Below are 27733 nucleotides of genomic sequence, written 5' to 3'. Positions count from 1 at the left end.
CGAGCCGCTGGCGCGGGCTCACTTAAAGTTTCTTACTTGGAAGGTTATGTTTCTTATCACTCTCACTTCTGCCCGTCGAGTCAGTGAGCTTCAAGCCTTGGTAGCGGACCCTCCTTTCACTGTCTTCCATCATGATAAGGTGGTTCTCCGTACCCATCCTAGGTTCTTGCCTAAGGTTGTTTCTGAGTTTCACATCAACTGATCCATTGTTCTCCCTGTGTTTTTTTCGAAGCCCCATTCTCACCCTGGAGAAGTGGCCCTGCATTCTCTTGATTGTAAGCATGCGCTGGCCTTCTACTTGAAGCGCACCGCTCCTCATCGTACTGCTCCCCAGATGTTCATCTCCTTCGATCCTAATCGCTTGGGTCGTTCTATTTCTAAGTGGACCATTTCTAACTGGTTGGCCGCTTGTATCTCTTTTTGTTACACTCAGGCTGGTGTCTCCCTCCCAGGTTGAGTCACTGGCCACAAGGTCAGAGCGATGGCGGTGTCTGTTGCTTTCCTCCGCTCAACTCCACTTGAGGAAATCTGTAAGGCTGCCACTTGGTCCTCGGTTCATACGTTTACCTCACACTACTGTCTGGATGCCTTTTCCAGGTGTGATGGCCATTTTGGCCAGTCCATTCTACAAAACCTGTTCTCCTAAATTGCCAACTCTCCCTCCATCCCATTCTGGTTAGCTTGGAGGTCTCCCACATGTAGAGAATATGCTGCCTGCTTGTCCTGGGATAAAGCACAGTTACTTACTGTAACAGGTGTTATCCAGGGACAGCAGGCAGATATTCTCGCAACCCACCCACCTCCCCGTGGTTGGCTTCTTTGCAAGCTATCTGAACTGAGGACACGCATGCCTTAGACTGGACGGGAGGGGCATGCACAAGCTTGAAGGTCTTCAAGCAAGTCTGCTTGCGAAAACGTCTGCTAGTGGGCTCCATCGGTGACGTCACCCACATGTAGAGAATATCTGCCTGCTGTCCCTGGATAACACCTGTTACAGTAAGTAACTGTGCTATACAGAAAGGTGCTAGATTATAGCTCATTTCACAATAGCATGTTAACCAATTGTGCTTTGTAATCTTTTTTGCCCCAAGTGTCTGCTCTAAACAGATTTACAGATCTATGATAATTCACCCATGATTGTTGCAGGGGATTTTAAGAGATGGACCCAGACGTGGATAAGACTTATAACCAAGGAGGGGAGGTTATAGATAATGCAAAAGGTATACCTTTGATATGTGACACTTTAGAACTTGTAAATGCATGGAGAGTTCTCCATCCAACAGAATGCGATTTTACTCATGTCAAGGGTGCACTTCACATTATCTAGAATTGATGTATATCCTAGTCTCTAGAGATTTATGTGCAAATATCAAGATGCAGTTATAGGTCCTATTGTTCTAAGCCATGGCTCAAACTTACACAATAACTATACTATCATAGATAATAAATGATGTTCAAAAATGTAAACTTTTTTTGTTTCTTTTTATATAGGAAGCTATTGAATCATTCAAAGAAGCTCTGAAACAGAAAGCTGACTTTATAGATGCATATAAAAGTCTTGGACAAGCATATAGGTGAGGATATCATGAATTGCTATTTATACTGGTGTGTTAGCATTCACTGCAGATGTGGGGAACTTGTGGTCCACCAGCCACATTCAGTTTTGTCCAGCCATATTCAGTTTTGTCCAGCCCCCACAGTGAGACTTCAGGAAATGACTGCTCTCATTTGATTCTTTTCCCTTGTAAAAATAACATGGTTAATGTTCCCCATCAACAAATGCTAATTTATTCATTCATTTAAGTTTACATGTCTAATGTACTTAGGGCAATGGGGGGATTAAGTGACTTGCCCAGGGTCATGAGGAACAGCATGGGTTTGAACCCACAACCTCAGGGTGCTGAGGCTGTAGCATTAACCACTGTGCCACACTCTTCCCCAACTTTTTTATAAAGCTTGAGTCTATTTTACCTGTATTTATTTTCTATATAGATTCTGAACTCCTACTGCTTTCTGGATCCTCTGTCCCCCTACTATTCTTAAAGTATCCAATCTTTTTTTGAGTGATAGATCCTTTTGTGTGCTTAATGGAAATAATCAATTGCCGTTTTTTTCCATTGAATTGCAGAGTACCTCAGGGCTCTTAATTATGTGCAATGTTATTTAATCTATTCCTGGCACCTATTGGGAAGTTGTTTGCAGACTTTGGTCTGCAATATCGCATCTATATGGACGATCTGCAGTTTTTTCCCCAGCAGATTGCATACAGGGCTTCCAGTTATTGTCACATTATATGGATAAGATTCAACAATGGATGACTATGAACTGTGTTTGCCTCAATGTCTCAAAAGACTAAGATTTTATAGCTTTCCTCCACTGGTTTTGAAGGAGCTCCGGTTAATTTTGTGTATGCTGGGGTTACCATCTTAATACAGCAAGCAATTAAGAGTTTGGGAGTAATCCTTGATACCTCATTAAAATTTTGCAGCCCCATTGCCTCAGTAGTCAAAACTGTTTTCTTTAAAATAAGGATGGTGTTAAAACTACAGGATTTGCTGTCAGCTACGAACTTTAGACTGGTTATGCAGAGTTTTGCCACATCTAGACTATTGTAATTTTCTTTTTTGCGGCTTGCCGAAGACTACACTCGGAGCGCTTCAGGTGGCTCAAAATACTGCTGCCAGCGTAATAGCTAGATTGCCCCGTTATTCTCATGTTACACTGGTGCTAGCTGAACTTTGCCAGTTGTTTGGAGAATACAATTTAAACTTCTAACCTTGGTATACAAATCTGTCCAGGCTCTATCGCCCAAGGTGATTGCTTCTCTTTTGCAGACTTATGTGCCTTTTCATTCTTTGAAATCACAAGACAGAGCTTTTTGGCTGTTCACACTCTTTGTTCTGTCACCAAAGTTGCAAATCAATCATGTATGTTCCAAGTAGCCAGACCTTTACTATGGAACTCGGTTTCAGATTCTATCCGTCTGACCTCTTATTTTTTTTGGCATTTCGGAAAAGTTTGAAAACCTATTTTTTTCAACTTGCCTTTTCAAATTTGGTTAATTTATAATCTTGTAATTGCTTGGCTTTTTATTTTAAGGCCTATGTGTAAGTTGTTTATTGTATGCTGTTATTTTAATAATCTGATATGTTCTATTTTATTATTTATGTAATGTTTTCTTTTAATTTTGTATGTATCGTTGTTATCCGCATAGATGGTTGATATGCGGGCTGCAAGTGTTTTAAATTAAATAATAAAGAATCTTTTCAAAAACAAGTCTTTGAATGATTAAGCTACATGTTAGCTAATGATCAGTTTCCTAAAAACAGGGAGCACATAATAGTCACCCCAACTGGAAAAACGGAGGCTTAGAGGGGACATGATAGAGACTTACAAGATCATGAAGGGCATAGAGAAAGTGGAGAGTGACAGATTCTTCAAACCTTTGAAAACTACAAGAACAAGAGGGTATTCGGAAAAATTAAGAGGGGACAGATTCAGAACCAATGCTAGGAAGTTCTTCACCCAAAGGGTGGTGGATGCCTGGAATGCACTTCCAGAGGGTGTGATAGAACAGGGTACGGTATCGGGTTCAAGAAGGGATTGGATGAATTCCTGAAGAAAAAAGGGATAGAAGGGTATAGGTAGAGGATCACTATACAGGTCCTGGACCTGATGGGCCGCCGTCTGAGCGGACTGCTGGGCAAGATGGACCCCTGGTCTGACCCAGCAGAGGCACTGCTTATGTTCTTATGTACCGTTCCCTCTGGTTTTTGCAACCCAAATGCATGACCTTGCATTTCTTAGCATGAAATTTTAGCTGCCAAATTTCAGACCATTCTTCAAGCTTCGCCAGGTCTTTCTTCACGTTGTTCACACCATCCGGCGTGTCTGCTCTATTGCAGATTTTGTTGATATCTCCAAAGAGGCAAATTTTACCCGATGACCCTTCTGCGATATCATTTCTATAAAAATGTTAAAAAGAACAGGCCCAAGAACAGAACCTTGAGGCAAACCACTGGTAACATCCCTGTCCTCAGAGCAATCTTCATTGATCGCGACCCTCTGTCGTCTTCCACTCAACCAGTTCTTGACCCAGTCCCTTCACTTTGGGATCCATCCCAAGGGCACTCAGTTGATGGAGTGTTAGCTGAAATACGAACTGTGTTGAGTCCCCTGGTTTGTATAAAGATTATGACATTAGCCGCAATATATATTTGATTTAATAAACCTAGCCTGCATCTTGTACCCTTATCTGCAGTTTTTTCTTTGTTTGTTTTGCAAGACAAGCAAAACATTTTATTAAATTTTAACTTGATATATAAGCAATGTCTTGCAATACAAGTACATACAGTATACACACATCACATCTGAGATGATGATTCTTCTCTCTGATGCTGCAAGAGTGTAGTGACTGTTCTAAATGAGCGAGGTCTTGCAATACAGGTATGTATAGTATTTTGTATTAAAGTTTTAGGTTGTGGAACAAATCATCTGAGTTTCCATTATTTCCTATGGAGAAATTTGCTTTGATGTACGAGGGCTTTGGATTACAAGCATGCTTTTGGAACGAATTATGCTCGTAAATCAAGGTTTTACTATATTTATCAATGATTTAGAGATGGGAATAGCTAGTGAGAATTAAATTTGCTGATGACACAAAGTTGTTCAAAAGTTATTAAATCACAAGAGGATGGTGAAAAATTGGAAGAGGACCTTGTGAGACTGAGCTTCAAAATGGCAGATTATGTTTAATGTGAGCAAGTGTCAAGTTAGGGCACTGGTCTATGACCTAAGGGCTGCCGTGTGAGTGGACTGACGGGCACGATGGACCACTGGTCTGACCCAGCAGCGGCAATTCTTATGTTCTTATGTTAAGTGCAAAGTGATGCATGTGGGAAAAAGGATCCCAAACTATAGCAGGGTTCCACATTAGGAGTCACTACCCAAGAAAAAGATCTAGGTGTCATCGTTCAAGATATGTCGAAACCCTCAGCTCAGTGTGCAGTCTGCATTGCAGGGCATCTACTTGGCCAGTCTGCATTAATAGTTAGGGAGCACAGGGACCGGTCCCCTTGAGAGCAAGGCTTGCCCCAGGTTCAGTCCATAGTGAGCTTGAGCATAGGATGAACAGCTCAGTGGCGGTTCTCCGAGATCAGAGCTGACTCTGTTTCCTTCCCCTGGCACATGTTCAGTGAGGAATTGAGAGACAGTTGGAGGAAGCAAGCAGTCTGGTTTCCAGGCTTGCCTGAAGCAGAGGTTCTCCCCTTCAGCTGGCTACAGTGTCAGCCTAGGCAGCTCCCAGCACAAAGCAGGGCACAATTAGTACAGGGGTAATGGCCCATAAAAGAAAATGGAGGAGAGTCTCCAAATGTGGCGTTCTGGGGTAAGAGCCAGGTTCCCCCACCCCTAAAATCACTTGGTTTTTGACTCCCAGTGTAGCTCATACAGACCGATTTTAGGGCCAAAATTGCTATTGCAGTGGCAATCTTGGATTTCCCGATTTTTGAATAAAAGCCTCAATCTGCCTCAAAAATCAGGTTAGATGGCCTCTTTAGGCCAGAATACTCTGGATTCATGCCAGATTTGCGATGGCTGGCCAACCAAGAACTTCCCATGTTCTATATGCAGCACAGTACGAGAGAAAGAAATAGAAGCTATGGGCTTAGCCTCCCCTAGTCTCTCTGGTGGTATGGGTTCCCAGATAGCCCGGGTCCCAGGTCAGAAATGGTCAGAGCTGGGAAAACAAACTTCTCTGGATCTGCAAAGAGTACTGCACCCACCCCTCTCTCCTATGGGAATCAACTTCCATAACTGCAAAAGACCAAGCACGCAGCTTAAGGATACTCCTTAAAAGTTGGCCAAGTTCCCGTTTTTTTTTTGTTTTGTTTTTAATTAATGGCCTTGCGTTAGTGCTGCCATTTGCATGCATCCATTAAAACAGGTTACTGTGTGAGCATATGCTGATACCCATTTTGTAGGTGGTAAGGGCTCATGCACTAACCGATCAGTGCTGCCACGTTTTCCACACCTACCACACCCCCCTCTGCTATAAAAGTGAAAGTATTTTTTATTATCCCAGGACAAGCAGGCAGCATATTTTCTCCATGTGGGTGACATCATCCACGGAGCCCCGTTGCGGACAGTGTTTCAAGCAAACTTGATTGAAGATCTCAAGTTTGCTAGCACTGCCCACGCATGTGTGCCTTCCTGCTCCACTAGAGGGCGCATCCCCTCCTCGTGGTCTTCAGTTCTTAGTTTTCTGTGGAGCCAGAAAGCCCTGTCTCTCTTCTCTTAGTCATTCTCTTAGTGCCTTTCTAGCACTGCGGCTTCCTTATTTTCTTCAAGAGTCGCTGTGCGGTTTGTTTATCTTTTTTCCATGTTCGTACAAATTTTTTGTTTTGCTTCAGCGACCGGGGGCTCCCGGTTCGTTGTGGCTGCCTGGCCTCGCGTGGCCGCGGCCATATTTTTGACTTATGTCCCAGTCTCTCACCGGGTTTAAAGAGTGTTCCCAGTGCGGTCGGGTTATTTCAATCACAGACTCGCATCGCTGGTGTATTCTCTGCCTCGGAGCGAACCACCCGACGGACTCCTGTCCTCGCTATGCCACTCTCCAACCTCGGGCTCTTCGCCACCATCGGGCCCGGATTGAGGAGCTCTTTGCCATGGAGACCGCTCCTGCTTCGACCCTGGTCTTGGCCTCGGTCTCAACGTCGGCCTCGAAGACGGCTCCGGGTAAGTCCCCTCTTCCTTCTTCAGGTTCAGTTCATCTACTGAAGAAGCCTTCTTCGGAGTCTCTGGCCATTCAGGCGGTGAGTGTAGTCCCACAGGCCTCGACGAGACCAACCTCGAAATCCTCCAAACGTGCTTCCACCATACGGGAATACTCTTCCTCGAGGTCGCCCCCGGTGGAATGCACTGCTGAACCTACTCGGCCTTCTATGGTCATGGTGCCGATGTTTGAGGAGGTGTCGAAGGCGATCATTTCCTCGGAGCTGTTCGCGGCGTTGGCTCACCTTGCGCCGGCCTCGACATTGTGCGCTGTTGACCAGCCTGAGCGCCCCGTCGAGGTTCCTTGGGAACGGGTGCGCCGGTCTCGGCGGCTCTCCTCATCGGATTCCTCTCCTCTCCCCTTGAGGCACGCTTCTCCCTCGGATCGACCTCGATCGAGGCATCCATCGAGGCATTTCTTGAAGCGTCCCCTGGCATCCCCCTCGAGGCGGGGTAGATCCCCGGGTCCTTGCACTACCGGGTCCATTAAAGCTTTGGACCTTACCTTGTCCAACCCGAGTTTGCTGCGCTCTCCTGTTCGCAAGGCGCTGTCCTCGGGGGATCCTGCCTCCTTCTCGAGGGGTTACGGAGCCTCGAGGGCCCGGACCCCGGGATACCTCCAAAAGCAGGTTTTTGTCGACTCCCTCCCCCCTCCCGCTCCTTTAGCGGGGCTTCTTCGGCGTCCCGGAGGGTGGATTCTGATGTCCCTCTACAGTATTCCAGGGAGGCTTCCCCCTCCTTTTCTGCTGCCTTGTGGTCTCGCTCGACCACCCCCCCAGGGGACCCAATCTGAGAGCAGACCTTCTTCCTTCACCCATTTTGTTCTGGATATGGGGAAGGCATTGAACTTGGACCTCCAGTCGGATTCCAAGTATACTAAGGAGGAGTTGGAGCTTCCCTATTCTCCCCGGGAATCCCTGCGGCTTCCCTTGAACCCGGTGTTGCAACAGACTTTCTTTCACAACTTGGAGACCCCGTATGTTATTCCTGCCATTCCATCTAAAATGGAATCTCGATACTGTATGGTGCCCTGTAAGGGTTTTGAAAAGGCTCAGCTTTCCCACCAGTCTTTGGTGGTAGAGTCTACCCTTAAGAAGTCTCATCTGTCCAAGGTGTATGCGGCTGTCCTGCCGGGCAGAGAGGGCCGGACTATGGACAAATTTGGGAGACGCCTTTATCAGAACTCTATGATGGCGAACACAGTCCTGAATTACAGCTTTTACCTTTACATCCTATCTCAAGTGGTGTGTTAAGGCTCTTCCCTCTTTTGAGGCGGATTTGCCTACCGAGCGCCGTGTGGATTTTCGCCGGTTTGTGGATATTCTGGCGCAGCTGCGGCTGCACATGTTCCAGGCCTCCTATGATGCATTTGAATTGTCATCTAGAGTCTCGGCCTTTGCGGTCGCCTTGCGGTGCCTAGCGTGGCTCCGCATCGTGGATATGGATCCGAACTTGCAGGACCGGTTGGCCAACCTTCCCTGCCTCGGGAACGAGTTGTTCGATGATTCCATCGAGGCCGCCACCATGCGTCTCTCGGAACATGAACGCTCCTTTGCTTCATTGGTCCAACCTAAGGCGAAGCCCGCTCCGCCCAATCCTACCGCCCTCCTCTGTGGCGGTACGCACAAAAGTCTACGCCTGCCTTTTCTCGCTCTCCTCCTCGGAGGCCGCAACAGCAGCGGGCCCCTCCTAAACCTCCTACTCCGGCGGCGACCAAACCCTCGCCGTCCTTTTGACTCGCCGGGCGGGCGGAGGCTGGCCTCCCCCGCCCTGGCGGTTTCCCCTCTGCCTATAGGGGGACGTCTGCGCGCCTTTGCGCATCGTTGGGAGGAGATTGCTACGAACTCCTGGGTCCTCTCCATCATTCGGGGAGGGTACTCCCTCAACTTCTGTACTCTTCCACCGGACAGGTCTCCGAGAGTCGCTTATGGAAGGAGATCAGCTGCCTCTGCTGCTTCAGGAAGCGCATGCCCTTCTTCGTCTGCGGGCGGTGGAAAGGGTTCCCCCTTGTCAACAGAGTTTGGGAGTGTATTCCAGGTACTTCTTTGTTTCCCAAAAAGACCGGGGACCTTCGTCCTATCCTGGATCTCCGAAAGTTGAACAAGTTCATGGTTCGGGAGAAGTTCCGCATGCTTTCGCTTCCCATCTTGTATTCCTTGATGGATGAGGGGGACTGGTTGTGTTCCCTGGATCTGAAGGAAGCCTACACTCATGTTCTGATCCATCCGGCTTCCCGAAGGTTTCTTCGCTTTCGGGTGGGGAACCTTCACTTGCAGTATCGGGTCCTCCCGTTCAGGCTCGCTTCCTCCCCACAAGTCTTTACGAAGTGCCTCGTGGTGGTGGCGGCTGCCCTACGGTCGCGGGGCCTTCAGGTTTTCCCGTACCTCGACGACTGGCTTATCAAGGCCCCGTCGAGGGAGGGGGTTATTTCAGCGACCCGTCAGACTATTACCTTCCTCCAGAGTCTGGGGTTCGAGATCAACTTCCCCAAGTCCCAGTTGTGCCCCTCTCAGTCCTGCAGTTCATTGGGGTGGTGCTGGACATGGTCCACCTCCGGTCCTTCCTGCCTCCGCCGCAGCAAGCTGTTCTCCTGCAGCTGAGTCAGCTGGTGCTTCAGAGGTCGTCGGTTTTGGCCAGGCAGATGATGATCCTTCTGGGACACATGGCCTCCACCGTTCACATCATGCCGTTTGCCAGGTTGCATCTGCGTGTTCCTCAGTGGACCCTGGCTTCTCAGTGGCGGCAGGATTGGGAGCCCGTTTCCAAATTCGTTGGAGTGACTCCCTCCTTGAAATGCTCACTCCTTTGGTGGACCAACTCGTCCAATCTGTCCAGAGGTTTGCTTTTTCTCACGCCCCTGCATCAGAAGGTTCTGACGACGGACTCCTCGGCGTACGCTTGGGGAGCGCACCTCGACGGCCTTTGGACTCAGGATTTGTAGTCGAGTGCGGACCGTCGCTGCCACATCAACATTCTGGAGCTACGGGCCATTTACTGTGCTGTGGTGGCCTTTCGTCATTGCTGCAGGATTGTGTCGTCCTGGTGCGTACGGACAACCAGGTAGCGATGTATTATGTGAACAAGCAAGGGGGGACAGGTTCCCTATCGCTCTGCAGGGAGGCCCTTTGACTTTGGCGGTGGATGCTACGCCACAACATCTTTCTTCGGGCGGTGTATATCCAGGGCGAGCAGAATTGTCTGGCATACAAGTTGAGTCGCCTTCTTTAACCGCACGAATGGTTGCTCCATTCTCAGACTCTGCGGCAGGTGTTTGCTCGAGGATGTTCGCCCGGGATCGTCTCAAGGCAGATGCTTTCCTTCTCGATTGGATGGGCGGGTTCCTCTATGCGTTTCCACCCTTTCCGCTGATTCTCAGGACTCTGGTACACCATGATCTTGATTGCTCCTCGGTGGCCCCGGCAACCGTGGTTTTCCCTGCTCCTCCAGCTCAGTGTCAGGGAGCCTCTGCTTCTGCCTGTGTTTCCTTCTCTGCTGTCTCAGAGTCAGGGTTTGCTGTTGCATCCCAATCTGCAGTCTCTACACTTACCAGCTTGGTTCCTCTCCACATGTCTTCCACCTTAGACTTTTCTCAGTCGGTGAGGGACGTTCTGGAGGCCTCTCGGAAGAGCTCCACGCGTCTCTGCTATTCCCAAAAATGGTCCAGATTTGCTGCGTGGTGTGTTGAGCACCGCATGGAACTGCTCTCTGCTTCCTTGCCGTCAGTGCTAAATTATCTGTTCCACCTGTCTCGGTTTGGCCTCAAATCGACATTTATTCGAGTCCACCTCAGTGCGATTGCTGCTTTTCATCAGCTGCTTGATGGGAAACCGCTTTCCGTCCATCCGATGGTTTCCCGCTTTATGAAAGGTCTCTTCAATGTTCATCCTCCTCTCAAGCCCCCTCCGGTGGTTTGGGATCTTAATGTGGTTCTGGCTCAATTGATGAAACCTCCGTTTGAACCCATTGATAAGGCTCCTCTGAAGTTCCTCACCTGGAAGGTGATTTTCCTGGTTGCTCTCACGTCTGCTCGCAGTCAGTGAGCTGCAGGTTTAGGTTGCGGACCCGCCTTTTACTGTATTCCATCATGACAAGGTGGTCCTCCGTACTCATCCGAAGTTCTTGCCCAAGGTTGTTTCGGACTTTCATATCAAACAGTCCATTGTTCTTCCGGTGTTTTTTCTGAAGCCCCACTCTCATCCTGGGGAGGTGGCGCTTCACACTCTTGATTGTAAAAGGGTGTTGGCCTTTTACCTGCGTCGCACCGAGTCTCATCGGACGGCTCCTCAACTGTTCATCTCTTTTGATCCTAATCAGTTGGGCTGTCCGGTTTCCAAGCACACCTTATCCAACTGGTTAGCCGCTTGTATTTCTTTCTGCTATGCTCAGGCTGGTCTCTCGCTGCACGGTCGAGTCATGGGACATAAGGTCTGAACGATGGCGGCCTCTGTCGCTTTCCTTCAAGCCATGCCTTTTGAGGAGATCTGCAAAGCTGCCACTTGGTCTTCGGTTCATACCTTCACCTCTCACTACTGTCTGGATGCCTTTTCCAGGTGCGACAGCCAGTTTAGCCAGTCGGTTTTGCATAATCTGTTTTCATAAATTGCCAACTTTCCTCCGTCCCTTTTTGGTTAGCTTGGAGGTCACCCACATGTAGAGAATATGCTGCCTGCTTGTCCTGGGATAAAGCACAGTTACTTACCGTAACAGGTGCTATCCAGGGACAGCAGGCAGATATTCTCACAACCCTCCCACCTCCCCAAGGTTGGCTTCTTTGCTAGCTATCTGAACTGAAGACCACGAGGAGGGGATGCGCCCTCTAGTGGAGCAGGAAGGCACGCATGCGTGGGCAGTGCTAGCAAACTTGAGATCTTCAATCAAGTTTGCTTGAAAAGCTGTCCGCGACGGGGCTCCATGGATGACGTCACCCACATGTAGAGAATATCTGCCTGCTGTCCCTGGATAACACCTGTTACGGTAAGTAACTGTGCTGTATGCGCTTTCTAATCTCAGATGTATTGCAGGACCTCATGCAGTAAGCCCTGTTAAGCTGTGTTAAGGGCACACTTACTCCTTTAGAAAAAGTAATCAATCATTTAAGAATGTCTCCTAGAATTTGGCATTATAATCGGTTTTATTAAATGCAAAGATAACTTATCAAAAATTATTTTATGAATAAAGCATGTGATCTAGAAGACTAAACTAATACAACTTTATCAGTAATGAAATTGTCCTCTCAAACTTCCTGGACCTGTAAATCAATCTGGCAGCAATGTTGGATACTTCTCATTAATTATTTCAGATACCAGGAATTGCAATATCCTAACTATGACATTATTAGATATTGCACTAAGAGAACAAAATGATCAACATAAAAATAAAATTTTATAAACATAAGGTATGGAGAACTGCCTAGGCTTTTCAGAGCTCTTAAGAAAATAAATGTACAAGTCTGATTTATCCTACTACATATTGAATGCTCTCTAACAGGCAAGCAGCTTCAATTTCCACTTATTCATTCCTAAATGAAAATGTATTCCAGAGCTCTATATATAAATATATGTATTTCATTTACACTATATTTAACCTAATAGAAGATACTTTAAAGAAATTTATATTGTTTGTGTAACTTATATTTTATCGATGTGTATATTTCTTAGAGAACTTGGAAACTTTGAAGCATCTATTGAGAACTTCCAGAAAGCTTTAATGCTAAATCAGAATCATGTTCAGACGCTTCAGCTAAAGGGCATGTTGCTTTATCATCATGGCAGCCTGCAGGAAGCACTGCAGAACTTTAAGGTAAGCAGGAAGTGAGCTCAGCAAATTAATATAACTGAACCTTTCAGACATAATATAAACAAAGTTCCAAGAGGGGGAGGGGGACTTCTGGAGGTCTAGTGAGTAAACATGAGTAATTTTTTAATGATTTTTTTTTGTGTCTCAAATCCAATGGATTTCTTTGGTTTGCTGACTAGATAATTAGACGAAAGCTATGGCAGTTTAGTTGGATTTTAGCAGAGTTTCTGATACTGTCTTTCACAGTTTCTAAATATTGAGCAGACCTAAGTGACAGATCAGAAAAGAGTTGAATAGACTAGTGATTATTGGAATTTAGTCAGAGGAAAACTAGTTAATTAGTAGAGTACCTCAGGGTTCAGTCTTGATTCTGTTCAATATCTGTGCTGGGGCTGGTTCCACCTAGTATCATTGTGAGAAATGTTGCAGAGAAGTTAGGAAAGGTTTACCATTTTATTTATTAAACTTTCTTTCATGCTTTACAGTTAGCACCCAAAGTGAGTTACAAATATATGAATTAGACAGCTAAGATCTGCAGTAGAGGACACACAATGACGCCTCAAAGTAAGAGCTGTTAGAATGTTGACCTAAGCTTAGGTGTACTGTTCTAGTATTTTAATATGTATGCATGTAATTTTGTAAACTGCATAGTTTTTATGCGGTATATAAATTTTTAAATAAATATAGTGTTAAGCATTTTGCCAAATAATTTGGCAAGATGTCATAAACACCTTGTTAGATAAGTTTCAAAACTTTGAATTGGATACGAAACAATATCGACAACCAATATAATATATTTAAATAGGTGTAATATGTTCGTATCGAGATACTACAGCCAGTAACCGGGCAGCTGAGTTTTGTATCATTTGTAACACTTTAATATGTACTTGAGATAAACCTAGATAGATACCATTACAGTAATCTATCTGGGATAGTACTAGCACTTGAAGTACCTGTCTCAAATCCCAATTTGACAGGATATTCTTCAAATGAGACCATTTCCGCATGGTGAAGTAAGCAGACCTCACTACTTTTGAGATCTGTGCTTTGAAAGATAGATGCGCATCTACCATCACACCAAGTACTCTAATTTCTTCATAGATCTTAATCAAATGTTTACAAACATTCATCTCTTTAAGCCACAGATGCTCATTTATCTCACCCACAATCAGGATCTCTGTTTCCCAACTTTCAGCTCAAAGCCTCTACCTCTCATACATTTTATAATCTTTTTCCATATATCCATTTAACTCATTTACCAATTGATCCCCTCATCCCTGTACTTTAAAGGAAAACTAGATGTCATCCGCATACATTCTATAAGAAACACCCATCTCATCCATAAGAGCACCCAGTGGGGACAGATAAATGTTAAACAAGGTTGCCAATAGAGCTGAACTCTGTGGAACTCCACAATGCAACTTAAGTTCTGAAGATATCTCACCATTGCTGTGGGGACACAATATCCTATTGTCAAGAAATGATAAACCACTCGTATATTCGGCCATCCACCCTAATCTCTTTCAATCTTTCCAGTAACCCACAGTGGTTAAGAGAGTCAAACACTGCAGTTATATCAAGGGATATTACACAAAAGCAATGATCCCGACCAATACCTAAACGTAGCTCATCAACGGTCACAATAAGCAATGTTACCACACTATGATTTTCTAAACCCAAATTGGTTCTTGTCTAAACAGGCAGCTCACTCAATAAACCGTTCTAACTGACCTCAAACACTCGTGCTACAAAAGGCAGAATGGATATAGGCCGATAACTTGACATGATCTGTTTGAAGATCTAACTTTTTCAAAATTGGCATCTTTAAATAAGAATGTTTTTAAATTTTTTAAATTTTGTCAGTAGAAGTCTCTTCCTGCTGCTGTTGTGGTAGTAAATTCCAAAGTGTTGGTTCTGTCATTGCAAAGATCTTTTTTTCTGGTGGTGTCATTGAATAAGTGACGTAGGGAAGGAATATTCAAGAGATGTTAGTTACTGGATCGGAGTGTTCTAGAAGAGCAGTAAGGAATGATCAGCCTGTTCATGAATCATGGGAAATGTAAGATCTTTGTTTTAAATGTGAGTAGTGAGATTTTATAAATGATTCTATGAGTAATTGGTAGCCAGTGTGATTTTATTAAAAGAGGTGTTTGATAGCTGTATTCTGGATGATTTGCAGTCTTCTCAATTCTTTCTGACTTATTCTTTGGAACAATGAATTGCAATAGTTAAGTTGTGAGATTACCAGGGAATATAGTAAAATATTATGAGATGATAGTACTAGAAGATTGGAGATTGATCTGATCATTCTTAATTTGTAAAAACACTTTCTAACTACTGAGCCAATCTGTTGATGAAAGGTTAGTTTGTCATCGATGATAATGCCAAGAATTTTAATAGAATTGGATAATTGTATTGGAATAGATCTGAGACAGATTGGAGAAATTGGATGTTCATTATTGCTCCATAAAAATATCATCCCTTTTCAAAGACTTCCGAGGAATGTTATGGGATAGGAGGCAATATCCTGTTATGGATTAAGAACTGGTTAAAAAATAGAAATGAAAGAATATTGTTAAATGTCCAATATTCTCAATGAAGAAAGGGTAAATAGTGGGGGTCCCCCAAGGGGTCTGTGCTTGGACTGCTGCTTTTTAACTTATTTATCAGTGATCTAGAGAAGGGAATAACTAGTGAGATAATTACATTAACTAATAACACAAAGTCATTCAAAGTTGTTAAATCACAAGATGACCTTGTGAAACTGGGAGACTGAACATCAAAATGGCAGATGACATTTAATGTGATCAAGTGCAAAGTAATGCATGTGGGGAAAAGGAACCTGAACTACAGTTGTGTGAAAAAATTAGGACACCCCATGAAATATTCAGTTCGATGTCAAATTTTTTTTTTAATCATCTTCATTTCAAAGTAACAGTAACATACAAACATGAGCCAGTAATATCACCAAGAAAGCAATCATGTCAGAAGTAACAATACCAAACTAAACTAGCTCATAATGAAATTAGTTAAAGAGCATAGCACATTAATAAGCAGGAAAGAAGCTCCCTCCACCCCTAACAAACACTCCCCTCCCTCCCCTGAAAAATCCCCCAGGCAATGTGGATATTCATAATGTGTAGTCGCATACTGTAGAGCAAAACAAACAACACATCAAGCATTCAAGAGTTTACTACGTTCCACAGGTGTTAGCGTGGACCAGAAGTGTTCCCATATCAAGGTGAACCGCTGTCAAATCGTTTTTTTAAATTTATCTCTGGAAAAGAAAGTGATGTAATTGCAGGTAAACAACAAACATTTCCTTGATTTACTCATGAAACAAAAGATATCCACAAAAATGTGTATTCTAACTGAGGAATAAATTAGGGCATCCTAATAGCTAGTGTTAACCCCCTTTGGCTGAAATAACTGCAGTGAGACGCTTCTTGCAGTCATCAACCAGTCTCTGACATTGGTCTGAGGAAAGTTTGGCTCACTCCTCAATGCAGAAGTCTTTCAACTGTGAGATGTTTGAGGGGTTTCTTGCATGTACAGCAGTGGTCTCAAACTCAAACCCTTTGCAGGGCCACATTTTGGATTTGTAGGACTTGGAGGGCCTCAGAAAAAATAGTTAATGTCTTCCTTCCCAGCTCTTCTGGAGGACTGCCATTGATTGATTTGTTCAGTTATGGGTTCCTGAGGAAGGGACGTGTTCCCAAAACCAGGCTGGTTGAACCTGGTTTTACGGCGTTCCATCTGCCCTGTCTCACCTCCCTTGGACATTAGACATTGGATGAAAATCTTTGGAAGCTAAGTTTTGCTCATTTTTTATTTTTTTGGGAGTTGGCTGGGGGGTTCCCTGAGTGATTGTTGTAACAGTATCCACCTGTGTTTATTTGCACTGTTTTATTGGTGATTGTGTCATTTTGATTTATAAAACACACACACTGGTGCCCTATGATGGTGTGTAGGTGTACGCCTTCCCGGCGCCACCTTGATGCATGAAGCATTGGAGCCACGTTCCCATCGCTGCCCCTTCGCACTGAGGGTACCTAAGTTTTGAAAAAATTCTGATAGTTATTTCCTTACATTATTTTGTTGGCTATTGATTTAGCCCTTGTCACTGTTTCACTACCACTCTAGGGAACCTTTGACATTTTTGCCTTTTTGTGGGTTTCTTTGTAAGGTTCTCTGGCAATTTTGTTTTGGAGTTTGTTGTATAATTATTAAAGAAATGACAATTTTGCATGAGGTAAAACTCTCTTTATAGTTTATAAATCTTTCCTTTTGGTTAAGTCTTAATATTAATATTGTAATTTATATGTAAAGAGACATATGATCAAGAAACTATTTTATTTTACTTTTGTGATTTATGATAAATTTACCGAGGACCTCAAAATAGTACCTGGCGGGCCGCATGTGGCCCCTGGACCGCAAGTTTGAGACCACTGATGTACAGCCTGTTTCAAATCACCCCACAGTGTCTCAATGGGATTAAGATCAAGGCTTTGATTCGGCCACTGCAGGATTCTCCATTTCTTAGTTTTCAGCCAGTCCTTGGTATGTTTTGGGTCATTGTTGTGTTGCAGGGTTCAGTTCCGCTTCAGCTTTAATTTTCTTACAGATGGTCTCACATGTTCCTCAAGCTCCCTCTGATACATGATAGAAGGATTCTATGAGCTGGCCAGATCCCTGCTGCAGCAAATCATCCCCAAACCATGACACTTCCACCTCCATTCTTCATAGTTGGCATGAGGATCATTTCTTGGAATGCTGTATTTGGTGACTGTACGCCAAACATGTCCTCTTTTCTGGCATCTGTCCATAGAACACTATTCTAGAAGTCCTGGTGTTAAATATATGTTCTCTCTGGAAAACTTCAGTCTGGCCTTGATGTTTCTCTTAGAAAGCAAAGGTTTCCTCCTTGCACACCTCCCATGTAAGTTAAATTTGTGCAGTCTCTTTCTGATTGTAGAGGCATGAACTTTCACATTAACAGTAGCAAGAGCCTGCTATAGGTCCCTTGATGACATTTTAGGGTTTTTGGAGACGACTTTTAGCATCTTGCGGTCTGCTCTGGGGGTCAACTTGCTTGGATGGCCAGACCTGGGCATGTTGGCAGTTGTTTGGAAAGTCCTCCACTTGTACATTATTTTCTGAACCATGGAATGGCTAATGTGAGATTCTTTTGAGATCTTTTTAAATCCCTTACCAAACTTATGAGTTGCTACAATCTTCTTTCTGAAAGCCTCACAGCTCTCTTGATCTCACCATGGTGTTCACTCACTGCAGCAGTCATGAGCACATGAAACTAAATGTCTGAGGTTTAAGTAGGGCAAACCCCCTTCAAAATGCTGAGTAACGATGTTCTAATTTTGTGCACCTGATGTGATACACCTATGTGTAATTTGAGCCAGTTTAAGTGGGAGGATATGCGGGGGTGTCCTAATTTATTCCTGTTAGACTATACATTTTTGTGGATATCTTTTGTTTCATGAGTAAATCAAGGAAAATTTTTGTTGTTTACCTGCAATTATATCACTATTTCCAGAGATAAATAAAAAAGATTTGACATCAATATGTGAACATTTCTTAAGAAAGAACTGAATATTTCATGGGGTGTAATTTTTTCACATGACTGTATAGCCACATGATGCAGGATTCTGCATTAGGAATCACCTCTCAGGAAAAGGATTTAGGTGTCATCATTAAGGAGACATTGAAACCCTCAGCTCAGTGAACAGCAGTGACTAAAGAAAGCAAATAGAATGTTAGGAATTATCAGGAAAGGAATAAAAAGCAAAGGTAAGGGAACAAATGCCAACACACCTAACACAACCTACCACCTACATTGAATTCTGGAAGAAACTAAAAATATATCTCTTCTCTCTATAGCATAGCTGCTTTCTTATCTTTCACCCCTTCCTCTAAACCAACTCTCCCTCTAACAATGTAACATCAAGAACTTGATCTAAATCTTACTGTAAATCACATAGTTTCCTTACAGAAAACTGCTGTATATGAGACACTGTATTGTATTGCAAATGCCTTTCTATCACTAACTGGTATGAACGCACCTTGAATACTGTGTGCAGTTCTGGTTGCCACATCTCAAAAAAGATATAGCGGAATTAGAAAAAGTATAGAAGGGTGACAAAAATTATAAAAAGATGGGATGACTTCCCTATGAGGAAAGGCTTAAGCAGCTAGGGTTCTTTAGCTTGGAGAAGAGAAGGCTATAAAATACTGAGTGGAGTGGAATGGGTAAATGTGAATCACTTAACTTCTTGTTCCAAAAATACTAGGAGTAGGGGGCATTCAGTAAAGCTACTAAGTAAATTTAAAACAAAACAAAGCAAATATTTCTTCACTTAATGTTTAATGGTTTTATTGATGACAATACAAACTGTACAACAATAAAGACAATACAAAGCCATAACTTTTGTTATCAGGTGATGGTTTGTAACATAGTAACATAATAGATGGCGGCAGATAGACCCAAATGGTCCATCCAGTCTGCCCAACCTGATTCAATTTTAATTTTTTTTTTTCTTCTTAGCTATTTCTGGGCAAGAATCCAAAGATCTACCCAGTACTGTGCTTGTGCTCCAACTACTGAAGTCTCCGTCAAAGCTCACTTCAGCCCATCCACACCCTTCCAGCTATTGAAGCCCTCCCCAGCCTATCCTCAACCAAAAGGCCATATAAAGACACAAACTGTGCAAGTCTGCCCAGTACTTGCCTTAGTTCTTCAATGTTTACTATTATTTTCTGATTCTAGATCCTCTGTGTTCATCCCACGCTTCTTTGAACTCCGTCATCGTTTTCTTCTCCACCACCTCTCTCGGGAGTGCATTCCAGGCATCCATCACCCTCTCCATAAAGTAGTAGTAATAATAATAATAATAATAATAACTTTATTTTTATATAACGCCATACCACAAACTGTTCTAAGCGGTTTACAAGGGAAGAGACTGTATAAGACAGCGACATTATAAAGAACTTTCAAAATTACATTGGCATGCTAAGTTTAGTCAGGTTTATCTGGAAGTGTTTTGAAGTACATCAGATTGAGGTACATCAGGTTGAAGTGGGGGTCAGAGAAATATGTCAAAGAGATAAGTTTTTATTGACTTCCTAAACGTTTGGTACGAAAGTGCATTTGAGATGAAGTTGTTTAAACATTTGCTCCATTTGCCTGCTTGGATTGATAGTGTTCTATCAATGTATCTCTTGTAGGTGCAGCCTTTTAGGGATGGAAAAGCGAACAATTAGGTACTGCGTGTATTAGTTGTGCCTGGGAATTTGAATTGGTGAGACAGATAGAATGGGGATGAACCTGTCATGGTTTTGAAGCAAAGGAAAGCAAACTTAAAAATGACCTTTGCTTCCACAGGCAGCCAGTGTAGTTTTTTGTAATATGGGCTTACATGGTCTGATTTCTTGAGGCCATAAATGAGACGGACTGCAGCATTTTGGATGACTCTCAATCGTTTGATGGTTTTCTTGAGAGATCCCATGTATATAATATTGCAGTAGTCTAAGGTACTTAAGATCAGAAATTGAACCAGCAGTCGAAAGGAAAAGAAATCGAAGTATTGTTTAATGGTACAAAGTTTCCATAGAGTGAGAAAGCATTTTTTGACTTGAGCAGAATTAGTAGAATTTCCTAACATTGCTCTTGAATCTACCACCCCTCAACCTCAAATTATGTCCTCTGGTTTTACCATTTTCCTTTCTCTGGAAAAGATTTTGTTCTACGTTAATACCTTTCAAGTATTTGAACGTCTGAATCATAGCTCCCCTGTCCCTCCTTTCTTCTAGGATATACATATTCAGGGCTTCCAGTCTCTCATCGTACGTCTTTTGGCGCAAACCTCCCTTCATTTTCGTTGCCTTCCTCTGGACCGCTTCAAGTCTTCTTGCAACCTTCGCCAGATACGGTCTCCAAAACTAAACACAATACTCCAAGTGGGGACCTGTACAGGGGTATCAACATCTTTTTCCTTATACTGGCTACGCCTCTCTTTATACAAGCCAGCATCCTTCTGGTAATGACCACCGCCTTGTCACACTGTTTTTTCATCTTTAGATCTTCAGACACTATCACCCCAAGGTCCCTCTCCCCGTCTGTGCATATCAGCTTCTCACCTCCCAGCAAATACGGTTCCTTCCGATTATTAATCCCCAAGTGCATTACTCTGCATTTCTTTGCATTGAATTTTAGTTGCCAGATATTAGACCTAACTCTTTTCTCTAACTTTTGCAGATCCTTTTTCATATTTTCCACTCTCTCTCTTCAGTGTCTACTCGGTTACAAATCTTGGTATCATCCGCAAAAAGGCAAACTTTTCCTTCTAACCCTTCAGCAATGTCACTCACAAACATATTGAACAGGATCAACAACATATTGAGCAGGAAAAACAAGGAGCACCAGTATACCTTGTTTGATGTAACTTTGGGCAAAAGCGAACAAGAAAAGGACCTGGGGGTAATGATAGACAGGACCCTGAAGCCGTTGGCTCAATGCGCAGTGGTGGCAAATAAAGCAAACAGGATGTTGGGCACGATTAAGAAGGGTATCACGAGTAGATCTGAGGATGTCATAATGCTGCTTTACAGAGTGATGGTAAGACCACACTTGGAATACTGTGTCCAACATTGGTCTCCCTACATAAAGAAGGATATAATACTACTGGAGAGGGTGCAGAGGTGAGCAACGAAGTTTGTAAAAGGTATGGAGAACTTGAGCTACAAAGATCGCCTCAGAAAACTAGGATTATTCACCCTCGAGAAGAGGAGACTGCGAGGGGATCTTATAAAGACTTTTAAAATACTGAAAGATTCGACAAAATAGAGCAGGGAACAACTTTATTCACAATGTCAAAGGTGACTCGGACAAGAGGTCATGGACTGAAGCTGTGGGGGGAGGGCCAGGACAAATGTCAGAAAGTTCTGCTTCACACAGCGAGTAGTGAACGCTCTCCCGGAAGAGGTTGTGGAGGAAACCACCATTCAAGGATTTAAGGGCAAGTTGGATGCACATCTTCTTGAAAGACACATTGAGGGATACGAGTAACAAAGGTATTCGCCAGGGTAAGCCTGGCTGGGCCTCCGCATGTGCGGGATCGCCGGACTAGATGGATCCAAGGTCTGATCCGGTGCAGGCATTTCTTATGTTCTTATGATCGGCCCCAGCACCGAACCCTGAGGGACTCCGCTACTCACCTTTCCTTCCTCCGAGCAATTTCCATTAACTACTACCCTCTGGCGTCTGTCCGACAGCTAGTTTCTAATCCAGTTCACCACTTTGGGTCCTAACTTCAACCCTCCAAGTTTGTTCAAGAGCCTCCTATGAGGAACCGTATCAAAAGCTTTGCTGAAATCTAAGTAAATTGCATTTAGCGTATGTCCTCGAGCCAGTTCTCTGGTCACCCAATCAAAAAATTCAATCAGGTTCGTTTGCCACAATTTACCTTTTGTAAAGCCATGTTGTCTCGGATCCTGTAACCTATTAAATTCTAAGAAGTTCACTATCCTTTCTTTCAGCAACACTTCCATTATTTTTCCAATAACCGAAGTGAGGCTTACGGGCCTGTAGTTTCCCGCTTCATCTCTGTGACCACTTTTGTGAATAGGGACCACATCCGCTCTCCTCCGGTACCCAGGAGCACTCCCGTCTCCAGAGATTTGTTGAATAAGTCTTTCTTGTTCAATAATTTTATTGGTGTATATATATGAACAAAACATATATCAAACAATTAGAACATCAATAATGAAAAAAAAAAATCCGTTGTGAAACCAATGTCTGAAGCAGACATGAAGTGAAATACATCTAGCAAGCAGGTATTATGCAAGAAATAATCAGAAAATATCAGATATACAGCAAGTATACAAGGGTCATAATATGAAAAAAGGTGTTACAGTACAGAGTGGAAGAAACATCAAAGAAAATGCAAACAATACTGAGACAATACGATGAATATGCAATGTCAGGGAAACAGTCAATCACTATTTAGAGGGAATAACAGAAAATCAAGGAGGTGTAAAATTCAAGCGGAACACATATCATAGTAGTTCAATACGGGAGACCAAATCTCATGAAATTTCCTCAATGAACCCATTTTTTCAGCAAAGATGCGTTCAAATTTTACAACAGTAGATACATTAGCCCACCATGCTGAACAGGAAGCTGATGATAAATCCTTCCAGTTAGAAAGTATGACTTTCAAGGCCAAAATCAATAAACCTTGGAGGAGAATTGATTCAAAATCAGAAAGGGAGCGTGACAATGCTCCAGCACCGAAAATGATTATGGCATATGACAGAGGTTGTGTAACGGGAAGGATTTGTTGAATAGTTTCCCAAATGTTCGCCCCAAATTTCTTCAGCATGGGACAGTCAAACAGCATATGACGTAAGGTCCCTCCTTCCATTTTACAGGACCAACATGAGTTTGTATGAGGGGGTCCGAGCTTGGCAAGACGATGAGGGGTCCAATATGCCCTATGTAGAACAAAAAAAGAAGACTGTATCATAGAAGCAGAGTGTAAAGCCTTCGTACAAGTAGGCCATATAGAGTCCCATTGAGAGCCATCAAGAACCATATTCATATCGTTATGCCAAGAATTTTTCAGAGATTGGGCTGGCAAATATTTATGGGTCTGGATAGTTTTATACCAGTGAGAGGGCTTCCTGACGTTTGAAGGTGATTTTGTCACAACATGTAAGAAGTGTGGGATAGCCAGCACATGTGATATGGGAAAGGAGATCCTTTTTGATGGCATGAGTCAATTGTAACCACTTGAAGAATTGTGAAGGCGGCAAGTCGTATTTTCTACAAATAGCAGTAAATGTGGACCATTGTTTACCATCATAAAGTTGATTAAGAGTCCAAATATCATGGTCTTGCCAAAGTTTCCAAGAGATCGGATTGTTCTGAATCTTTATTTTAGGATTGTTCCACAGCGGTGTCATTGATGAGGTTATCCATTTAATTTCTAATAAAGAATCCATATCATGTAAGGCCATGATTGTGGACAATATCACAGGATTTGAAGTGAGAGACGGAGATGCTTTGGTCATATGAGCAAATTTCAAATGTGAGGAACCAAAACTCATTTCCAGGGAGAGCCAAGCCGGACATCTGTCATCGGTAGTATAGTGCCATCTGGCTCCCTGACATAGCAAAAAGGATAGATGGTAGTCATATAAGCTAGGAAAGGAGACACCCCCATTTTATTAGAGCATTTAGAACATAAGAACATAAGAAGTTGCCCCCGCTGAGTCAGACCAGAGGTCCATCTTGCTCAGCGGTCCGCTCCCGCGGCGGCCCATCAGGCCTAGTGCCTGAACAGTGGTCCCTGATTAATTTTGTAACTTACCTCTAATCCCATCCCTATAATCTACCTCTACTCTTATCTGTACCCCTCAATCCCTTTGTCTTCCAAGTACCTATCCAAAGCTTCTTTGAACCTCTGTAGTGTGCTCCTGTTTATCACATCCTCTTGTAGTGCGTTCCATGTATCCACCACCCTCTGTGTGAAAAAGAACTTCAATTTCTCTGTAAATTAATACGAGATGTTTTGTGGTTCAATAGGAAGTCAACAAGAAGCAATTCCACTTTTTTATAGAAGTGTTTCGGGAAGAGACATGGAATCATATTCAAAACATAGTTAATGATCAGGATGATCATCATCTTAATAGTATCAAGACGTCCCCACCAGGATAGCTTAAGCGGAGACCATTGTGTCAAAATACGTTTTACTTTGGAGAGGATGAGATCACTATTACAGGAAATTGTATCGTCTAATGTTTGGCCAAAAATTATACCCAAGTATTTGATTTTATCATGAGTCCACAGAAATCCGAGGTCTTTATATTCCACGGGTGCATCTGGGCAATTCAGAGGTAGAATCTCTGATTTGGAAAGATTGAGCTTATAGCCAGAATGAGATGAGTAATTCCGTATAACTTCAAGGATGTGTGGAAGGGAGGTGGGAGACGCATATAATAAGATGTCATCTGCGTATGCTGATAATTTCACTTCAAAGGAATCTAATTGGAATCCAATAATATTACGATTAGATCTAAAAGCAATAAGCAGGGGTTCCAAAGCCAGATTAAATAAGAGCGGGGACAGCGGGCATCCCTGGCGTGTGCCCCTCTTTGGGTTGAAAGACGGGGAGAAGGTGTCATTAATATATAGTTTCGTGGAGGGATTAGTGTAGAGTATGTGTATCAATGTGATGAAATAAGGCAGAAATTGGAACTATTGTAGTGTTTTAAATATAAAGGACCACTCTATCCGATCAAACGCTTTTTCAGCGTCGAGGCCCACTGCTAATAATGAGGATCCTGTTGAATTGGCAAGATGAATGATATTGGCAAACAATCTAGTGTTGTCGCTTGATAATCTCCCAGTCATAAAGCCGGTTTGGTCAGGAGTGATAATAGTGTCTAACACAGGTTGAAGTTTAAGAGCAATCATTTTAGCAAAGATCTTGGCGTCAGTATTTATCAGCGATAGAGGTCGATAGCTTCCCACATCCATAGGATCTTTTCCTGCTTTAGGAAGAACAATGATAGTCACCTCCGCGAAGGTACCATCCACTTGACCAGAGTCAAGTAAAGCTAGGAAAAAGGCATTGATATGAGGGAGAAGATGAGGCAAAAACACCTGGTAGAACTTCGAAGGTAGTCCATCAGGACCAGGTGACTTCTTCTTCGCTAGTGATCGAATAGCAAAAGATATATATCTTCAGGTGAAAAAGGTCTAGATAGGTATTCGATTTGGGATTCCAGGAGAGATACCTGAGGGAGCGATCCCAGAAAATCTGAAGCCATAGAGGAATCATTCATTTCTGAAGAGTAGAGTGAACTATAAAACTTCTGAAAAGCGTCCACAATCAACTGGGAGTCAGTTATAGTCGCTCCGGAATCATCCGTTAATGCTGCAATGTATGTTTTGGTAGGTTTACCCTTAAGATATTGGGCTAGGGTGTGACCACACCTATTGTTTTTGAGGTAGTATGTAGCATTCTTTAGGAGTAAATGATTATTTGCCATCTGACTCATAAGAATGTGTTTTAACCGAAGTGATCTGAGTTCTGTTAGAAGTGAGAAGTCATTAGAGGATCAAATGCGTTCTTGTTCTAAGCATTTAATATGTTTTTCCATGTCATTCAATGTCAGAAGTCTCCATTTCTTCAGATAGGATGAGAAGGAAATGATCTTACCTCTAATAAAAGCTTTAAAGGAGTCCCAAAGAGTATTCTAATTGGTATCATCTGGTTTGTTGAAGGAAAAGAACTCATCTATGGCAGCACCAATATTTGAGACAAATTCAGGCTCATCCAATAAGGAACTGTTAAGTCTCCATTGTTTTTATGGTAGGACACAAGTCATATCTTTTAGCTGAAGGGTCACTGCTGCATGATCAGAAGCAGCAATCTCCTTGATTGTAGAACCACATACGAAAGATGACAGAGAGGCACTGATCAAAAAGAAATCAATACGTGAATATGTTGAGTGGGATGCAGAAAAAAAAATGAAGTCTTGAGATTGCAAATTGTGTAATCTCCAAGGGTCAATTAGGTGGAACTGTAAAATCAGGTTCTGAAGTTTATGCCATGATATAGATTTCCTATATGATGCACACAATTTCCTATCCTTAGCAGGATCTAGAATTAAATTAAAATCACCTCCAATGATAGTGGGATGGTCGGAGGAAGTTGCAAGTTGTTCTGAAATAACATCAAAGAAACTAGGGTCATTGATGTTGGGACCATAAACATTGAGACACGTGATGGGTTTGTCATTAAATCTAATTGTAGCATTGATCCATCTGCCATTACCATCCACAGAGTGGGAGACCAAAATTAAATCAGGTCTATTTCTAATGAAGGTAAGGACTCTTATGTTTTTCCAGGGCAGGAGAGAAAAGCACAGGAAGAGCCCACGGGAAAGATATCTTAGCTGAGTCTTGAGCAGAGAGATGAGATTCTTGTAGAAATAAGATGTCAGGTTGTAATCTATTAATATAATTCCATATCTTTTGTTTTTTAAGAGGATTGTTCAATCCCTTGTCATTGAAAGAGCAAAAAGACAGTGACATGCGAGAACAGTAATCCCAATATAAGTATACATATGTAACAAGCAAGCAAATATGTATGTTAAATTGTAAGTAAGACCAATGTTGTATATCAAAGCAGGTGTGGAAGGAGGCATGTAATGAGATTGTAACCAAACATGAACATCAGCATAATCAGTAAACCAAATAAGACATGCAAAACCACACCAGTAGCAAACTTTAGTAGCATAAGCTGCATATATATAGAACATGAATAGGACATACAGAGGTAAAGTAGTAAGAAAAAAGATGGGATAGTAAAGCTACAGGGGCAGCAAGTGGTCAAGCACAGCCAGCCGGTCAAAAAAAAAACAAACAAAAAAAAGAACTGGTAAAGATAATGGTAAAAGAAGGATCTGATGTATAAGGTCAGATTCTTATAATAAATATATGACTAATAAGCAAGAGACCATGAAAATGAAAAACATGGTAAAATAGCTGCAACCATCAGAGCAACAACCATAGATATCAGTATTAAACATCATACTGAGGCAGATAGATATCAGCAAGCACAGTTTAGAAGGATATTACAGCATATATAAGTTCCATGAGTGAAAACTGCAGGGAAACCGCAAGTAGAGCAGGAACTCAAGATGATGTCTGAATCCAGCAAGTCACAGGAACGCGATGGCAGGCGAAGACTTCAAGAGCAATGCTAGTAAGACAAGTCTTATCAATCTCGCATGGAGCAGATCTTTCAATAAAATAGAAAGCATGGTAAAATATCTGTAAACATCAGAGTAACAACCATAGATATCAGTATTAAACAGCATACTGAAGAAGATAGATAACAGCAAGCACAGTTTAGAAGGATATTACAGCAAATATAAGTTCCGTGAGTGAAAACTGCAGGGAAACCGCAAGTAGAGCAGGAACTCGAGATGTATGAATCCAGGAAGCCATAGGAACGCGATGACAGGTGAAGACTACAAGAGCGATGCTAGTAAGTCAAGTCTTGTCAATCTCGCTTGGAGTAGATCGTTAAATAAAATCCGCCAGATCCATGGGATTCGTGAAATTCTTTGTAATGTTATT

The 27733-nt window shown here is 42.8% G+C and overlaps 1 protein-coding gene across 5 annotated transcripts in view; it reads left to right on the top strand.

Moving 5' to 3' along the window:
- The window catches only part of TTC13 (tetratricopeptide repeat domain 13), a 290777-nt gene that overhangs the window by 86613 nt on the left and 176431 nt on the right, over positions 1-27733 (top strand). For all 5 annotated transcript variants that reach the window (XR_004538644.1, XM_033935670.1, XM_033935673.1 and 2 more), the window contains 2 exons: positions 1492-1574; positions 12429-12570. Coding sequence is in view for 4 of the 5 variants with exons in the window: in XM_033935670.1 (XP_033791561.1) it covers positions 1492-1574; positions 12429-12570 (225 nt within the window). In the remaining variant the exon portion in view is untranslated. The remainder of the gene's footprint in view (positions 1-1491; positions 1575-12428; positions 12571-27733) is intronic.

This window comes from Geotrypetes seraphini, chromosome 3 (genome assembly GCF_902459505.1).
Source record: "Geotrypetes seraphini chromosome 3, aGeoSer1.1, whole genome shotgun sequence".
Taxonomy (NCBI): domain Eukaryota; kingdom Metazoa; phylum Chordata; class Amphibia; order Gymnophiona; family Dermophiidae; genus Geotrypetes; species Geotrypetes seraphini.
This window is presented reverse-complemented; position numbering and strand designations above follow the sequence as displayed.